This window comes from Marmota marmota, unplaced genomic scaffold (assembly GCF_001458135.2).
Source record: "Marmota marmota marmota unplaced genomic scaffold, marMar, whole genome shotgun sequence".
In the NCBI taxonomy this organism is placed as follows: Eukaryota; Metazoa; Chordata; class Mammalia; order Rodentia; family Sciuridae; genus Marmota; species Marmota marmota.
In genome coordinates this window covers 58,599,170-58,618,195 of record NW_025999968.1, presented here as the reverse complement: position 1 = coordinate 58,618,195, position 19,026 = coordinate 58,599,170, and the positions used below count along the sequence as shown (strand labels likewise).

Genomic DNA, 19,026 nt, shown 5'->3' with positions numbered 1-19,026 from the left:
TTTTTTTTTTTTTTTTTTTTTAATATTTTTAGTTGTCAATGGACCTTTATGTGGTGCTGAGAATTGAACCCAGTGCCTCACACATGCTAGGCAAGCGCTCTACCACTGAGCTACAACCCCAGCCCCAGGACTAGTTCTTTAAACACATAAGCACTTACTGTTTTCCTTAAAGGAAGATTAGAAATAGTTTAAGGCCATATGTGGAATCCCCTAGGTAGTCAAGGACTCGGGCACCTGATTCTGATCTCCTTTATGGGATATTGCTTCCATTTTTTTTAAGTTCACTTCCAGTCCAAGGTAACTGCTGAAGCTCTAGCCATCATATATCACTATCTGTGATATAGTCTGAGATTTAGGACAGAAGTAGGAAAAGGCCCAGAAAGATAAAAGGACATTTCTAGTCAAACTTATTTAAATAGTCACAATGTATTTCTGCTCATAACTCATTGAGAAGATTGTCATTTGGCCATACTAAGCTAACAGCAAGATAAAGTAATGGAGTTTCTAAGTAAGGCAGCAAAGAACCTAGGTAAAAATTGGGATTCTTTTTCTAAGGAAGAAAAGGAGAATAGATTTTGGAGTTAGCTTCTGTCTGCCATAGTACAACTTTTACAAAGAAGAGTTTACATGTTTTTAGCATTGTATTCTAAAAAAGCACACAAGGAGCGGGGTCGGGGAAACTGGGGTTGTGGCTCAGTGATAGAGCACTTGCCTAGCATGTGTGAGGCACTGGGTTTAATTCTCAGCATCACATATAAATAAATTAATTAATAAATAAAGGTCCATTGACAATTTAAAAAATATTTTTAAAAAGCACATTGGTATTTTATAAAGGGAAATACTAAATAAGTTAGTAGTGATAAGTGTTGTTGGCATCAATCCCTATAGTGTAATCTGTAGGTATTATGAATTTAGTAATTCTGCATAATTTTTTATTAGGGTTTCATTTGAGAAGGTTTAAGAGAATTAACATTGGTTTCTGACTATAAAAGTATTATGTGCATTGTTGAAATACTAATGGATCCTACTATGCAGAACTATGAGCACATAATGTAGCTTCTAGTAGGCAATTCTGTTTGGGGCCTAGGGTTCAGGCATGTGGTTTGCTTGACCTCACAATAGTAGAAATTTTATTTATATTAAATGAACTATGGATTCTAAATGAATTCCAATGAACAGATTGCGCATATGGTGATCTTTTGTAATACAACTTTCTTAGCTGACCTCATCATTAAAAGTAGAATTTTGCACAGTTGAAAAGGATCCTCAGGAGGGCCTCCAGTGTTCCTTTGCTTCACTGAGAATGAATTATATACAGGAACAAAATACGTACATGTATTGTTTCTTGTCAAAACAAAAGGAAGCATACAGATACTAGTAGCAGTGTCATTTTGGCTGGGAGGGAAAAACCTCATTTGTGTGTGTGTGTGTGTATATATATATATATATATATATTTTTTTTTAAGTGAGAGTGTGAGAGAGTGAGAGAGAATTTTTTAATATTAATTTTTGGTTTTCGGTGGCACAACATCTTTGTTTGTATGTGGTGCTGAGGATCGAACCTGGGCTGCACGCATGCCAGGTGAGCGCACTACCGCTTGAGCCACATCCCCAGCCCAGTATATTTTTTTAAACACATATAAAAGTGATCAAATTGGAAACTTCTTGTGAAGGGTTGAGTCTGATTCAGAAATCTCTTATAATTATATGAATGTTGCATTGAAATCTGAGTGTGGGCCACAGATGTGCCTTGGGGAAAAAAGTTTCCTTAGGAATAAGCATTTGTTCTTGCACTTTGTTATATAGAGAGCATGGCCAGAGTCAGTCTGGAAACTTCCCTATTGGAGTATTAAACAGAAACATAAAATCAGTGTATTTTGAGTATTGTGCAAATGTATTTTCCACAGAGAAGAAAAAACATTTTGTATCTTTTTTGTGGTGGCAGGTCCTTATTTTGAAATTGGCCATAGTAAAATTATCTCTTGTATTGTATGAGTGGAACAGAAAAATGAGTAACACTGTTATCTTGTTTTCCATAAATTATAAGATACCTAGTTGAATAAGTTTGGAGGAGGATTCATTTTTTTCTTTAGAGAAATGAATTGCAGTCCTGGAAAATCATGGGGACCCTTGAGTAGTTTATATGGGAGATCATGTTTGAGTAGGTCCCATTAGGGCCTATCAGAAAACATGTATATACATATATGTTTCAGATATTTATTATTTTAGTTGTAGTTGGAAACAATACCTTTATTTTTTGAGTGTATGGTGCTGAGGATTGAACTCAGGGCCTCTCATGAGCTAGGCGAGTGTTCTGCTGAGCCATAACCTCAGCCTCTCTATTTTTTTCAAATATTTATTTTTTAGGTGTAGTTGGACATTATATATATATATTATATATATTATATATAATATATATATAATACATACATATAATATATATATATTTATATATATTATATATATAAATATGTATATTAAATATATATATAGTCACAATACCCCTGTTTTTTATTTATCCATTTCTATGTGGTGCTTAGGATCCAACCTAGCTCATCATACATGCCAGGCGAATGCTCCACTACTGAGCCACAACCCAGGCCCAGAAAACAGATATTGTTGTGTTAAATATGAAAAATAGAATCTTTTAGCTGCTTCTGACATTTTATTTATATTCATATTAAATTGTTAACATGTTTTTAAATTAAATTTTTTTGTATAAACTTAAAGATTACATAAAATTATGATCTTAGAATGAGAATGAATTCTTAGAATGAAATGATCTTTATATCAATTCAATAATTAGTATAACTGGGTATTTTAATTTTGTAGGAAATTGGAAGACTTTCGAATAGAGAAAGGTGAGGAGGAAAGAAATCTTTATATAATAGGAAGAAAAAAGAAGACTCTCCAGCTCTCACAAAAGGTAATACATTGTTCTTAGGAATAAGCACATTAAAAATTAAATTGAAAAAAAAAATTAAATTGAAATTTAGAGTTTTCTTTTTGATTTAAAAATATTAGTAACTTTCTGTTGAAGTATAATTTTTTGACTTAAGGCCTTCTGTTTGAGATTTAAAATATGGAACTCAGATTGCACAGCTATGGGAAGCAATGGCCTGAAATCCTGAGGAATGTTGCCTGGTGTCTTAGAGGGCTAAAATATTATAGAGAATTATGTGGTCAAGAATGATCCATCCATCAGCACACGTAGAGCGCTGGGAGAGTCGGCTCTCTGATGGTGTGGCGAAATTTACTTTTGGCTCATGGTTTGAGGTTTCAGTTTATAGTCACTTGGCTCCGTTGTTTCTGGACCTGTGGTGAGACACAGCATCATGGCAGAAGGGCATGGCATAGCAAAGACAAAGGCCTCACCTCATAGTAGCCAGTTCCCACTGAGGGGACCAGGGACAAAATATATCCTTCAATGACACTAGTCCAGTGACTCACCTCTTCTAGCGTGGCCTCAACTCCAAAAGATTCTATCCCTTCCCAGTAGCACCCCCAGCTGGGAACCAAGCCTTTAATACCAATACGTGAGCCTTTGGGAGACATTCAGATCCAAACAGTAATAATAATTTTTTGTATCAACTACTGTGTCCTTTCTTCCTTGGGTCACCAATTATGTTTACTATTTCTGTTTTTTAAAAATATTTTTTAGTTATAAATGGATACAATATTTTTATTTATTTTTATGGGCTGTTGAGGATCAAACCCAGTGCTTCACATGTGAGAGGCAGGCTCTCCACCACTGAGCTACAACCCCAGGTCAGCTATGTTTACGTCTAAGACTGTCAGTTGGCTTTGACCTTTGAGGCCATCCAGCCTCAGCAACTTAGTGAGACCCTGTCTCAAAAATCAAATAGAAAACTCTGGGGTTGTGGCTCAATGATGAAGTGCCCCTCAGTTCAATACCTAGTATGGGGGAGGAGGGGAGGAATACATTCATGAGCACTGTGAAAAAACTGTAGTGGAAGGTAGTTGTGATTTGAGGAGTTTTGAGTGCTCTGTCTTAAAGTCACATTGTGAGAAGCAGCTTGTGTGTACATTTTCATTGAGGGTCCTGTTGGAGCATGATGGTCTGCGCTTTGAAAATTAAATAAAAATAGGGGCGGGATGTAGCTTAGTGGTGCCACATACCCCTAGCATTCACAAGCCACTGCATATACACAAAAAAGCAAGTGTTTAGGGATATGAATATATCTATCTGTGTGTTGTTGTGTGTGTGTGTGTGTGTGTGTGTGTACACACACACACACACACACATATATACATATATATATATACACACACCTGCAGTTTAATTTTAAGGCAACCCAGCTCCTCATTATATGAAATGCTGAAAAGAGAAAAAAAAGTTTACTGTCTCAATATATAATGGCTATAGTTAAGGACATTTTTGTACATCAAACTTTTTTTTTTTGGTACCCAGATTGAACCCAGGGTTGCATAACTAGTGAGCCACAATCCCAACCCTTTTTTCTGTGTTTTATTTTGCGACGGTCTTGCTAATTCATTAGGGTCTTGATCATTTGCTGAGGTTATTCTTAAACTTGGGATCCTCCTGCCTCAGCCTCCCTGGGATTATGGGTGTGTGTCACCGCTCCCAGCGCAAGCATTTTTTTTTCTTTTCTCTCTTTTTTAAAGGTGTTTATTCTCATTAATTATACATGATAGTGGAATGCATTACATTGTGCTCTATATGTGCACTATGATTTGCATTCTGCAATTCATAGTGCAATATAGAGCACAATATTTCATATCTCTGGTTGTTCACAAAGTAGAATCACATCCTTCCTGTCTTCATACATGTACTTAGGGTAATGATGTCCATCTCACTCCATCATCTTTCCTACTCCCATGCCCCCTCCCTTCCCCTTGCCCTATCCAAAGTTCCTCCATTCCTCCTATGCTCCCCACCACCCCCATTATTTGGGATCGGCATCCCCATATCAGAGAAGACATTTGGCCTTTGGTTTTTTTGGGATTGGCTTACTTCGCTTAGCATAATATTCTCCAACTCCATCCATTTACCTGCAAATGCCATGATTTTATTCTCTTTCAATATTGAATAATATTCCATTGTGTATATATACCACAATTTTTTTATCCACTCATATTGAAGGGCATCTAGGTTGGTTCCATAATTTAGCTATTGTGAATTGTGCTCTTATAAACACTGATGTGGCTGCATCACTTTAGTATGCCATTTTTAAGTCCTTTGAGTATATACCAAGGAGTGGGCTAGCTGGGTCAAATGATGGTTCCATTCCAAGTGTAGAGGACACAGAGAAAACCCAGATAAATACAGTTATCTCATACTAGACAAAGGTGCCAAAACCACATATTGGAGAAAAGCTAGCCTCTTCAACAAATGTGCCAGGAAAACTGGAAATCCATTTGCAGCAAAATGAAATTAAGCCCTGTCTCTCACATGCCCAAAACTCAACTCGAAGTGGATCAGAGACCCTGCGCCTAATAGAAGGAAAAAAGTAGGCCCACATCTTCATCATGTTAGATTAGGCCCTGACTTCCTTAAGAAGACTCATATGGTGCTAGAAATAAAATCAGGAATCAAGAAATGATTCAAACTGAAAAGCTTCTCAGCAAAAGAAACAATCAGTGAGGTGAAGAGAGAGCCTACAGAATGGGAGCAAATTTTTACCACACACACATTAGATAGAGTACTAATCTCTAGGAACTGTAAAGAACTCAAACTTAATACCCAAAACAACAACAACAGCAACAACAAAAAACCCAAATAACCCAATCAATAAATGGGCTTAACGAACTGAACAGACAATTCTCAGATGATGATATACCATCGATCAACAAATATGTGAGAAAATGTTCAAATCTCTGGTTGTTCACTAAGTAGAGTCAAATCCTAGCAATTAGAGAAATGCAAATCAAAACTAAGATTTCATCTTGCTCCAGTCAGAATGGCATTTATTAAGAACACAATAAGTGTTGGAAAGGAGGTGGGGAAAAAGGCACTCATACATTGCTAGTGGAATTGCAAATTGGTGCAAACAATCTGGAAAGCAGATTGGAGATTCCTTGGAAAACTTGGAATGGAACCAGCTCAAGCATTTTTAACAAGTTGACTAAGGTAATTTTTATGAAATTCATATTTTGAAAAAAATATATATTCTTTTTTTGTACCAGGGATTGAATAACTGAGAGGCTCTAACCCTCTGAACTGCATCCTCAGCCCAGTTTTGTATTTAACTTAGAGACAGGGTCTCACTGAGTTGCTTAGTGCCTTGATTTTGCTGAGGCTGGCTTCTAATTCGTGATCCTTCTTGTCTCAGCCTCCTGGCTGCTGGGATTATAGGCGTGCACCATTGTGCCGGGCATATTTTGAATATTTTACTTTTCCTGGAAAAATAAATTTTTGAACTATTTTAAAATACTTCACTACTTTGCTGTTGGATATTTATAAATTTCTAATTTGTACGTGTAATTTGAACATAACAATTTATGTACCTAACTAAATTACACTAATTTATTCAGCATCTGGGTATAAAGTTAAAAATGACTAGCTTCCTCATTTTATTTAAAAAATTAGAAAAAATCTTTTACTGGTCCTAGAAACTAGCCCTTTTTAATTTTAATTTTGAGACACCAATTTTTGCTAAGTTGGTGAGGCTGGCTTTAAACTTTCTGTCCTCTTACTTTAGCCTTTCAAATCACTGGGATTGTAAGTGTGTAACATTGCACCTGTCTTTTAACTTTTTTAAAAAATATTTTTTAGTTGAACATAATACCTTTATCTTATTTATTTATTTTGTTTTAGGTGGTGCTGAGGATTGAACCCAGGGGCTCACATGTGCTAAGCGAGCACTCTCCTGCTGAGCCACAACCCCAGCCTGGTTTTTAACTTTTAATAAAAGTTTTTAGGGGCTGGGATTAGAGCTCAGTGGTAGAGTGCTTGCCTCGCATGTGGAAGGCACTGGGTTTGATCTTCAGCACTACGTAAAAATTAAATTTAAGGTATCTTGTCCATCTACAATTAAAAAAAATTAAAGAAAAAAAATGTTTGTCATTTTTAACCCTATGTTGAGTGAAGAGGCTTAAGAGTTCTTAAATTTTTGTAGCACTGATCTTTAAAGTGAAATAAAAATTCATAGAACAGGAAAAGTCTGAATTATTTTCTATACTGTGGTGAGAATATTGGGAAACAATGATATAAATGGAATTAGGAAATATGTAATCTTTTACGTCTCGCTTGAGTCAGTAAGTCTTGTGGGATTTATTTGTATTATGAGTAGTTGTGGATCCTTTGTTTTCATTGTTTTATAGTAATTATTTTGGTACTTAGTCTATTGTGAAAGGACATTTAGCTGTTTTTTATATTTTTTCTGTTAGGAATAATACTAGTTTCGGGCATGGGTTGTGGCTCAGGGGTAGAGTGCTTGCCCCATGTGTGTGAGGCACTGGGGTTGATACTGAGCACCGCATGAGTAAATAAAATAAATCAATAACTAAAAAAAATATATTAAAAGAAATTGATGCAGACTTAAACTTTGTTTTAAAAAATACTACTAATCAATATTTTTGTACATGTCTTTCTCTTGGTATACTAAAAGTATTTTATTTTATTTATTTATTTATTTTTTATAGATGGACACAATGTATTTTTATGTAGTGCTGAGGATTGAACCCAGTGCCTCACGTGTGCTAGGCAGGTTCTCTACCACTCCCACTGAGCTACAGCCCTAGCCTGTACATGTATTTCTTTGAGAGATAAGCCTTGAAGTTGTTGGTTCAGAAGGATTTTATTTGTGTGTGTGTGTGTGTGTGTGTATTTAATTGTAGTTGGACACAATACCTTTATTTACCTTTTTTTTTTTTAAAGAGAGAGAATTTTAATATTTATTTTTTAGTTTTCGGTGGACACAACATCTTTGTTTGTATGTGGTGCTGAGGATCAAACCCGGGCCGCACGCATGCCAGGCGAGCGCGCTACCGCTTGAGCCACATCCCCAGCCCCCTTTATTTACTTTTATATGGTGCTGAGGATTGAGTGAACCCAGGGTCTAGGCAAGCACTCTACCACTGAGCCACAACCCCAGCCCCAGGATCATATATATTTAATCTTACTCATTAATGCCACACATGATTTCTAAATGTTGAATTGCTTCCCATAGTGAGATATGTGACAAAAAAATGTGTGTAGATATTTCTCTTGCTACTTGTCGCTTGTTTTTTAATTTTTTGCTTCATTGATTTCAAGACATGTTATTGGTGCCTACCAGGGCTTTTCTTTTCCTACTGCCTTGTGAATTATCACTTTGCCTCTAATGTTTTTTCTTTTAATCCTTTTATAGCAATATAACTATGCTACCTTTCTTTGGCTAGTGTGTGCATCGTATGTTTTCATCTTGACTTTCTTTCCCTTCTTTCCAGTTACACATATATTAGATATTTACTGTTCATTCCTTTTTTTTTTTGAAATGCTGATTTATAGAGATATGCACAATCCACTGTTAAACCTCTTGAGTTCTTAATATTAGTTACTATATTTTTTAGCTCTGAATTTCCATCTGGTTCTTGTTTTAGAGTTTTTTTTTTTTTTTTTTTTGCCAAAGTACTCATTGTTTTAATATCTGGAAAGTCATTATTTCAATAATTTGCTTCCCTTAGGGCCAATTCCCACTGTATGTTGATTTTTCTCAATTTTTACAATGGGATTACTGTTGCAGCTGTGGGTCATCTGTAAACTTAGGTATAGCCTTAAGACAACAGTCTAAGCTTGGGGGATTCCCCTGCATTTAGGAGGCTGTGAAGTGTAATTTTTACTATCTTAATTTAAGGGTTTGTCTGTCAGTTTTTTGTTGTTTACTTGCTAAGCTTTTCAGCTTCCTCCTTTAGAGTGAAATTCTAGAATATAGGAAAAAAGATTTTTTCCCCTTGTCTATAAACTTTAATAGCCTTTTTATAGTTAGCTGGTGCCTTCATGGTTGGTTGCCTTCATGAAAACTGAAGGGACATCAGTAAAGGAAAGGCACCAGGGGAAAAATGAGGGAGGAAAAGGGAAAATAGTGAAGAAGGATATTATCCAAAATATATTGTGAGCCAAATGCATGGTGCACATCTATAAAAAGTTTTCACCAGATTTTCTTGTTTTTGTTAGTGAAGGTTCTGGCTCACTTGTTTTTATCTGTTATCAGTCATGGAACTCATTAGTAGTTTTGGCTTTAACAAAAGTCTGCACTGACATATTAAGGAAAACACAGTTTAAGAGCAGTTCCTGTTAATATTGAAATTCTACAACAGATCAGTGTCCATCAGACGGCTCCTGTGTGAAAATTGATCTGTGCTTTAAGTTCAAGGAATAGGTGCTTTCATTGAGTATTTTTTTCCTGTATTTTTTATTGGTGTCATGATAGTTTTATATAATGGTGGGTTTCGTTGTTACATATTCATACATGCACACGATATCACAATATTTATCTATCTATTTATTTATTTAGTTAGTTAGTCATGGTGCCACACCCCCAGCCCTGTCAGCCCTGTTTTGTATTTTATTTAGAGACAGGGCCTCACTGAGTTGCTTAGCACCTCACCTTTGCTGAGGCTGGCTTTGAACTTGTGATCCTTATGTCTCAGCCTCCCGAGCTGCTAGGATTATAGGTGTGCGCCATGCATCTGGCTCACAATATAATTTGGATAATATCCTTCTTCACTATTTTCCCTTTTCCTCCCTCATTTTTCTACCCTGGTCCCTTTCCTTTACTGATGTCCCTTCAGGTTTTATAAGACTCAAATCCTACTTTTCCTTTTTCCTCTCTAGTTTCCACATTAGAGAAAACATACGACCCTTGACCTTCTGAGTTTGGTAATTGCTTAACATAATCTCAATTTCCATCTATTTTCCTGCAAATGACATTCTTTTTTATGTTGAATAAAACTCCATGTGTATACATCTCATTTTCTTTAACACTCATCCATTGCTTGTCTTGTAGGCTGATCCCTTAGTTTGGCTGTTGTGAATTATGGGCATGCATGTATCACTGTCGTATGATGACTTTAATTCTTTTTTTTTTTTTTTAAAGAGAGACGGTTTTTTAATATTTATTTTTTAGTTTTCGGTGGACACAACCTCTTTATTTTAATGTGATGCTGAGGATCGAACCCAGCACCCTGTGCATGCCAGGCGAGCACGCTACCGCTTGAGCCACATCCCCAGCCCCTGACTTTAATTCTTTAGGGTAAATACCAAGAAGTGGTATAGTTCATTGAGTAATTTTATATTTGACTTTGGTATTTGGGAAGTGGCATGCCTTTTTTGAAAATTAAAATCAGTAGTTTTTATTTATTTATTTCATTTTATTTTTTTATTTTATTTTTTAAAGTAGACTCTTAAAAAAATTTTATTGGTTCTTTTTAACTATACATGACAGAATTTATTTTGACATAATTGTACAAGAATGAAATATATCTTGTTCTAATTCAGACCCCAGTACCTCTCCTTCCCCTTCCCCACTTCTTGCTCCCTTGATCTTTCTGCCATTTACCCATAGTTTTTTTTTTTTTTTTAAATTTATTTGTTGTGGATGTATATGATGGTGATATTCACTGTGGTGTATTCATGTATGTATGTAGGAGAGTTAAGTCAGATTCATTCCACTCTTTCCTTTTCCTATCCTCCCTTTATTCCCCTTTGTCTAGTCCACTGAACTTCAATTCCCTGTCCCCCTTGTTGTGGGTTAGGTTCCACGTATCAGAGAAAACATTCAACCTCTGTGCTTTTTTTTTTTTTTTTTGAGGAGGAAAATGGCTTACTTCATTTAGCATGATAGTCTCCAGATCTGTCCATTTACTGGCAAATGTCATAAAGTCATTCCTCTTTATGGCTAATACTCCATTGTGTATAGTAGTTGTTTTATTTGGCAGATTTTGAAAAATTATTATTTTTTTGATAGAAATATGATTTTAACATTTTTCACCAGAATTAAAAAGCTCTAACAACAATTCTTCTAAAAACTGAAAATCTGTAAATAATTATAGCCAGTGCTTGAGAATTATTTCAAATATTTGTCTGTATCTAGGTATACAAATAGTGATACATTTCCTTAAGTTTGATTATTGCATCATGTAAATATTTTTGTAATTTCTGAGATACGTGTAAGTGACTTCCCTTTTGAGTTGTTACTTTAACCCATTATAAATCAGTGAATTACAGCATAGTTTGAAAAATGCTGATCTCAGGTGCTTTTCCTCATGTCTTCTAAAGCCCTTGAAAGTTAAAAAAAAGAGTGCCAAGTTTAAGTTAATGGTATGTAGGAAATCTGTTATTTAAGATTGTGTACCTTTTTAAGCTTTTATTTTTGCCTTAAGTAATTTTGGGAACTTGATAGGATTATATATTGCTGACACTCTTCCTTATTTAAATAGGTGTTGATTTTCTTCTGTATGTTTCTTTGTTTCAGTTGGATTCAATGGTTTCGGTATCACAGTCTAGACAGAGGACGTGTAGGCGTAAATATTCAACTTATGGTAGAAGAAATGTTGGCCGGTGTGAGTTATCCTCTGGAAATGAGTCTTCAGGTTCTGGAAGACAGGTAAGTGGATTAACTTTAAAATACATAAGATAATCCTAAGTATATTTGCCTCAGTTCTTTGACTCTATGCTGGATTTATGTGAAAATACAATATCCTTAAGGAATTAAGATGAAATTTCATGGTTTGATAGTTGGGGAGGAAGCAGTGGGGTCTTCCTATACTGCCCAGGCTGGCCTTGAGCTCTTGGTCTCCAGTGATGGTTTTCTTTTTTCTCCTTGACTGTCTCTCCCAAGTACCTTTGGCCTCATGCCATCACACCAGGCTTGAATTTTGTTTTATTTTTTTTTTAATTGAAAGTTTCTAAAAGTTTCCAAAAACCATAATATGTGTATGATCCAATGGTTTCAGTATTCTATAGCATTATCACCATTACTTAATTTCTAAACATTTTTATCACTTAATGAAACATATGCCATTTATAGTTTCTCAACTTCCTGTCTTACTCCCAAATTCTTGGTAACTACTAATATTCTTCCTGTCTGTAGATTTGCCTATTTTGGACATTTCATATAAGTGGAATTGTGCAGTTAGTTTTTGTGTCTCATAGCGTGACTGGCATCTTTCATATAACGTATCGTTTTTAAGATTAAGCCATGTGAAAAAAAAAAAAAGATTAAGCCATGTGTAGCATGTATCAATTTTATTCTTTTTTTAATATTTATTTTTTAGATGTAGATGGACACAACACAATGCCTTTGTTTTTATGTGGTGCTGAGGATCTACCGCTGAGCCACAATCCCAGCCTCTCAATTTTATTCTTTATTACCCAGTAATATTCAGTTGTATGCATGTATGCCACAGTTTTTTTTAATTCATTCACTAGCTTCTGGACATTTGTGTTCCTGTGTTGACAGTGCTGCCTGTCAACATTTATTTGTGGGTTTCTGTTTGCATATATGTCTTCATTTCTTGGGTGTATACCTAAGAGCTGATTTGCTGGGTCATTGGAAAATCTCTTTAACTTTTTGAGGACTTGTCAGACTGTTTTCCAAATTGGCTGTATTATTTTATATTTCCATCAGTAATGTATGAGAGTTCCAGTTCTCTCTGTCCTTACACTTGTTCATTCTCTTTTTCATTTAAGCTACCTAGTTAAGTGGCATATTCTGGTTTCAATTTGAATTTCCCAAACAACTAAGAATGTTGAACATGTTTTCATGTGGTTATTTGGAGAAATTTCTATTTGAATTGGTAACCCATTTTTCAACTTGGATTTGTGTCTTCATTGCTATAGGAGTTGTGTGTATGTATATATATTCTAGATATAAGTCCTTTAGCAGACATATGACTTACAAATATTTGTAGGTTATTATTTTCTTTTTTTAATATTATAAGCATTTAAAAAAAAATATATATATGTTTTTATGTGGACATAACACAATGCCTTTATTTTTGTGTGGTGCTGAGGATTGAACCCGGGTCCCGCTTGTGCTAGGCGAGTGCTCTACCGCTGAGCCAAATCCCAGCACTCCCCCTCTTTTTTTTTTTTTTTTTTTTTTTTGTGGTGCTAGGGATTGAACCCAGGGCATTGTGCATGCAAGGCAAGCACTCTCCCAAGTGAGCTGTGTCCCCAGCTCTCATTTTAATTATCTATCTATCTGGTACCAGGGATTGACCTCAGGGAAACAACCACTAAGCCACGTCCGCAACCCTATTTTGTATTTTATTTAGAGACAGGTCCTGGTGTATTGCTCAGGACCTCACTAAGTTGCTGAGGCTGGCTTTGAACTTTTATCCTCCTACCTCAGCCTCCTGAGCCACCGGGATTTCAGGCATGCACCACCGTGCCCAGCTCCTCAGTTTTATTTTTTAATTTTTTTGGGAAACCAATTTTTCAGGAAGAGTGTTTAACGTTAGTGTTTTCTGATTCAGTAACATTTTGGGCAATAAGATGTTCCACATGGTCCATCCATTCACTTAGAGCTCCTTGTATAAAGCAGTAGGATAGTAGTCATGCATGCGTTCAGAGTTAAATATAATACAAATTCCACTAATTAGGCAAGTTTCTTAGTCTTTATGTGCCTGTTCCTGTTATAGGAGGTTCCTCAAATGGGTTGTGAAGGTAAATGTAGATCATAATGTCCCAGGATTAAAATAGTGCCTAATATACAGTGATGTTTCCTGCTCTTGTCATCAAAATTTCATTTATAATGATTTTATTATATGTAGTTTTTATAGTATTTCTTAATTGTAGTGTTTTGAGCATATTTTAACCATTTTTGGGTAATTTATGATAACACTTACCAGCACCTTGAAATAGCATGAGGTATATGTTACTTCATTGTCTCCAGTGGGGGTATCAGTTAGACTTGGAGTCAGTGCTAGTAGCTCATTATCTGAAAGTTCAGTCTCATCGTAGGGCTCAGATGGTGGGGTGCTCTTCAGTTTGGTAGAAAGCCATATGACCCCCGAGTGTTCTATAAACTAACACTCAGGTGGCTGCTGTGTCTTATGCTGTCCAGTTGCTTCTAGCAAATACTGACACTTAGTTGTATTCTGTGTTAGTGGTATCGTGTACTTCTCAAAGCATTTCTTCAGACCTATCCAAAGATATTTTCTACAGTAGATTTTGTATTGGGATTTGAAGTTGAGCAGTTAAAATGAACTAATCCTGTTATGAATGAAATTCTCTGTGTGTCTTTCTAAAGCCCCAGGACACAAATTGCCTGTCCTTCCTTCTACACTGTGGCTGACTTCTACCATCAAGTCATTATTTGCCTCCTTTCTGGTCTTTCACAGGATACCTATGAATTTGCTCATTTCTATATTCTGTTTAAGGCACACTTTGATTTTAGAGCTTTTATAATGTGAGCCTTATTGATTGATCCTCTTGACATTTGGTTACTAGGGCTTACTGGAAAAAGCATGAAATTAAGGGTAGAAACCTGGTCTTTGTTGACTCTGAATGCTGTAATCTGCTATCAGAGTTTTTTTTGTTTTTTGTTTTTAAATCTCTGAACCTTTTCACAATCTTGAAGAGGAGACAATATTATTTTCCTCCCAGGGACATTGTGCATTTATTGAGAACTTAGGTGAAACTTGTGAAATATTTTATAGGTGCACAAAACATTCACCATAGTTTTCAGAAGCATCTCCATTTTATTTCATCCAAAATTTATCTGATGTTTGTGGCCTATCCTTCTGGCTGGCTAACATCGCCTTACCTTGTACAGATGAGCAGAAGGAAAACCACAAGGGCTTATGTGGCCTTCCACAAGCAGGAAGTGCTAGGTGGGAACTATAAGTCCGTGGTCCGATTGTTTCTAATATAACATTATTTCTTCTGAGGTCTGATTTGTCTCTCTGTGACATGGCTACATGTGATTTTAATCTTTTAGTTAGTTATTTTCTGCTGTCTTTATGTTGGATGATTGTTTTTCCCCTTTTTCTGCATGTACACTAGTTCTAAAACTTGTATAAAGTATAAAGTATGATATATGGAATTGAATCACCAGATTATTCCCATTGTTTCAAATGAGGACTTATACAGTTTCGGATTGGTAGGAGGTCACACCCTCGTGAGTAGAGCACATGTATTGGAAACAACTGTTTTACTGTCAACTGTGTTCTAGCACTTCCACTCAGGTTTCAAGAGTTTGTATGACATGGTGGATGTTGTGGGAGGTTACCTTTGGGAAGCATGGGACTCCTGCGTAGAAGCCTGTATGTAAGCCTCTAGAGAGGCTTGTGTGGTACAGTATGATTATCGGGGTTGGCATGGAAGTACAAGAATTACCATTATTATTGGGTTTAACTATGACAATTGCTACAGAAAGGGAACAAACATTAATGCATTTTATTATGCTAGTCACACTGTTCTAAGTATTGTAAATAATATATAATTTCATCCTTCCAGCAAGTAGGAATTAAGGTACTCCAACAGTTTGTTTTTCACAAATGGGGAAACAGGTATAGGTATGAGATTTCTTTAACTTTCCCACACTGATGTAAAAATACACCATGGAGGTGGGGGGCAGTGGTGCCATACCTGACATCCCAGTATCTTAGAGGCTGAGGCAGGAACATCGAAAGTTCCAGGGCAGCCTTAGCAAAGTAGTGAGATCTGTCCTCTCTCAAGAAATTAGAAAGGACTGAGGATGCAGTGTAGTGGTAGAACACCCCTGGGCTCAATCCCCAGAAGAAAAGAAACATGCAAGGCCACTGTGAACTTAGAACGTGGCCTCTGCCTTCCTGTAGCATCAGTTTATTTGAGGATTTGGGCAAATTAAACTTCTCATTGTAAACAAATTTTCAGATATAAGGAAAGTTCTAAGAAAGTTCCTCTATTTCTTTACCCTTAAAGGTGTCATTCTTGTATTTATATGAATTTTCCCCCTAACCATTTTTTATTTGTTCTAATTAGTTATACATGACAACAGAATGCACTTCAACTTACTGTACACAAATGAAGCACAACTTTTCATTTCTCTGGTTGTACACAATGCAGAATCATACCATTTGTTCAGTCATACATGTACATATATAGGGTAACAATGTCCATCTCATTCCACAATCTTTCCCATCTCCATACGCCCTCCCCCATCTGCCCAATCCAACGTTCCACAATTCTTCCCTCGTCCCCTAATATTTCTTTTAGTTGTTGATGGACCTTTAGTTAAGTATTAATTAATATGTGGTGCTGGGAGCCGAACCCACTGCTTCACACATGCTAGGTGAGCACTCTACCACTGAGCCACAGCCTTCCCCTAATCATTTTGACAGTGAATTGTCATGTGCTTTTCCACACCTGCATATTTCCTTGTGTGTTTCCAAATAAGGATATTGTTTAACATTTTCCTTGATATAATTACCCAAATCAGGAAATGTTAATACATTACTGTTAGCATCAGTTCTACAGCTGTTTGTCACATTTTGTTACTGGTACCTAAATCTTTTTTTTTTTTTTAACATCTTTTTTTTTTTTTAAAGAGAGAATTTTTTAATAATTATTTTTTAGTTTTCGGTGGACACAACATCTTTATTTTATTTTTATGTGGTGCTGAGAATCGAATCAAGCGCCCTGCGCATGCCAGGTGAGTGCGCTACCACTTTACCCACATCCCTAGCCCAACAATTTATTTTTTAGTTGAACCCAGTACCTTTATTTTTATTTATTTTTATGTGGTACTGAGGATCGAACCCAGGGCCTCGCACAAGCTAGGCAAGTGCTATACCATGAGCCACAACCCCAGCCTGGTACCTGTAATCTTGATAACAAAAGAAAACCAAAAGTCATGTGTTAGTAGTCAGTTCATCTGTTCAGTTGCCTTCACCCTAGTATAGTTTCTCAGTTTTTGTCTTAATGCTTACATTTCTGACCAGTAGCTTTTATGAGTGCGCGTTTTTTGCAGTAGTGCCACAGGTGGCCATGTATTCTTCTCAGCACCTGGAATCAGATGATGTGCGATTTGTTTTGTCCCATTATTGACCACTTGGGTTGAGGTAGTGTCTGCTAGGTTTAGCTATCTTAAAATTACCTTCTTTCTCCTTTTTAATTAAGGAATTCTCTTGTAATTTTCAGCGTGGGCTCAGGTTTGGCAGCCATTGGTGATTCTAGTTTGAATTTGTTGCTATGATACCTGTAAATGGTAAATTTTTTCCACCCGTAGTTCCTTTAACATTTACTAGTTGGCATTCTACTACGTGGAAGAACTTCTGTCTTTCTGGCATTAATTATTTAATGTCTTAGGGCTCGTTGCTCATTGGATCATTGGGTTGCTCTTGTCCACTGCTTTTTGTGATGAAGTTATCTTTGGTCAGTGGAGATTCTAATCAAGCTTTTTTTTTTTTTTTTTAAAACCATTTTCCATTATTCTTTGAGCAGTTACTGTTTCAGAACAAGATTTTTTTTTTTTTTTTTAGGCTCTATAGAGTTGCCTTTTTTTCAGAATATCATGTGATTGGAGTCATAATGCATGTAGCCTTTGCCAAGATTAACTTCTTTCATTTATCAGTGTGCACTTAAAAGTGTTCTGTAGGTCTTTTCATGGCTTGATAGCTGTTTACTTTTTAACAAAATATAATTAATATGCTATTGCCTGGATGTAACAGCTTTTTAATTCACTTCCTGAGGTATATACTTGGTTGCTTCCAGGTTTTGTCAATTATGAATAAAGTTGGTAAAAATCTATGTGCAGGTTTTTTTTTTTTGGTGGGGGGACTGGGGATTGAACCCAGGGATGCTTAACCACTGAGCCACTTCCCTATCCCCCCACTTTTAAAATATATTTATTTTTTTAGCTTTAGGTGGACACAATATCTTTATTTTATTTTTATGTGGTGCTGAGGATCGAACTCAGTGCCTCAAGCATGCTAAGGGAACACTCCACCACTGAGCCACAACCCCAGCCCCCTAGCCCCTTTTTATATTTTATTTAGAGACAGGGTCTCTCTGAGTTGCTCAGGGCTTTTCTAAGTTGCTGAGGCTGGCTTTGAACTCGAGATCCTCCTGCCTCAGCCTCCCAAGCCTCTGGGATTACAAATGTGAGCCACTGTGCCTTGCCCGTGTGCAGATTTTTATGTGGACATAATCTTTCAGCTCATTTGGGTATACCAAGGAGTGTGATTGCTGGATCATGTGATAAGACTCTGTTTAGCTTTGTAAAAAATTGCCAAGTTGTTTTCCAAAGTAGTCGTACTGTTTACATTTTCATCGCTTGTGAGTGAGTTCCTGTTGACTCACATTCTTTTGAAGATGTTAGTTTTCTCTAGCATCATGTAATGGATTCAATAGAATCCCAGTCAAAATCCCAAAAAGTTATTTTTGTGAATATTGACAGTTGATTTTTTCTTTTATTTTTTACTTTTTAATTAGATAAAAAAATGAACAATGAAACCACACAGGCATACCATTTATGTAGAAACACCAGATAAGAGCATGTACAAATAAATGTTTAAGCCACTACATTCTTTATAATATTTTGAGTAGCATTGTCACATCATTTATAATGGCATATATTTATAAAAGATGTTTTAAGACTGATTGGTAAATATAGTTTTATCTTTATTTTCTTTTAAAATAATACGAGAAGAATTAATAATTTACACAGTATTTCTGGATGATACGTTGACTGTAAATTTGAAAGCTATATACAACATCAGTCCTGTAGATGACAAATATAAACCTAACTTATTTAATCCTATGCGTTAACATTTTTCAGTAGCACCCTTATTTTTTTTTAAAGTTGAATACTACAAATGGTTCTTGCAAGGCTATTGTGGACATTGTATAGTGGTTAGGGGCTGATTTTACATGACTATCCAATTCAGAGTCCAATTTAGAGCTAAAAATCAAATGTATTACAAAAAAAGATAGTCACATGCAGCATAATCAGATTTTCAGACAACAGTTTCTAAAGCTCTCATCATCCTACTTCCCCCCTCCTTTTGCTTTCACTTAATATATCCCTTTGTTTTCAAGAAGCAAAAAAAAAAAAAAAAAAAAATTCCACCAAA

At 35.9% G+C, this 19,026-nt stretch overlaps 1 protein-coding gene across 1 annotated transcript in view; it reads left to right on the top strand.

Moving 5' to 3' along the window:
• The window catches only part of Brwd1 (bromodomain and WD repeat domain containing 1), a 117,897-nt gene that overhangs the window by 43,801 nt on the left and 55,070 nt on the right, over positions 1–19,026 (top strand). Inside the window, exons 18-19 of the mRNA XM_048803947.1 lie at positions 2,833–2,926; positions 11,439–11,570. Coding sequence (XP_048659904.1) covers positions 2,833–2,926; positions 11,439–11,570 — 226 coding nt within the window. The remainder of the gene's footprint in view (positions 1–2,832; positions 2,927–11,438; positions 11,571–19,026) is intronic.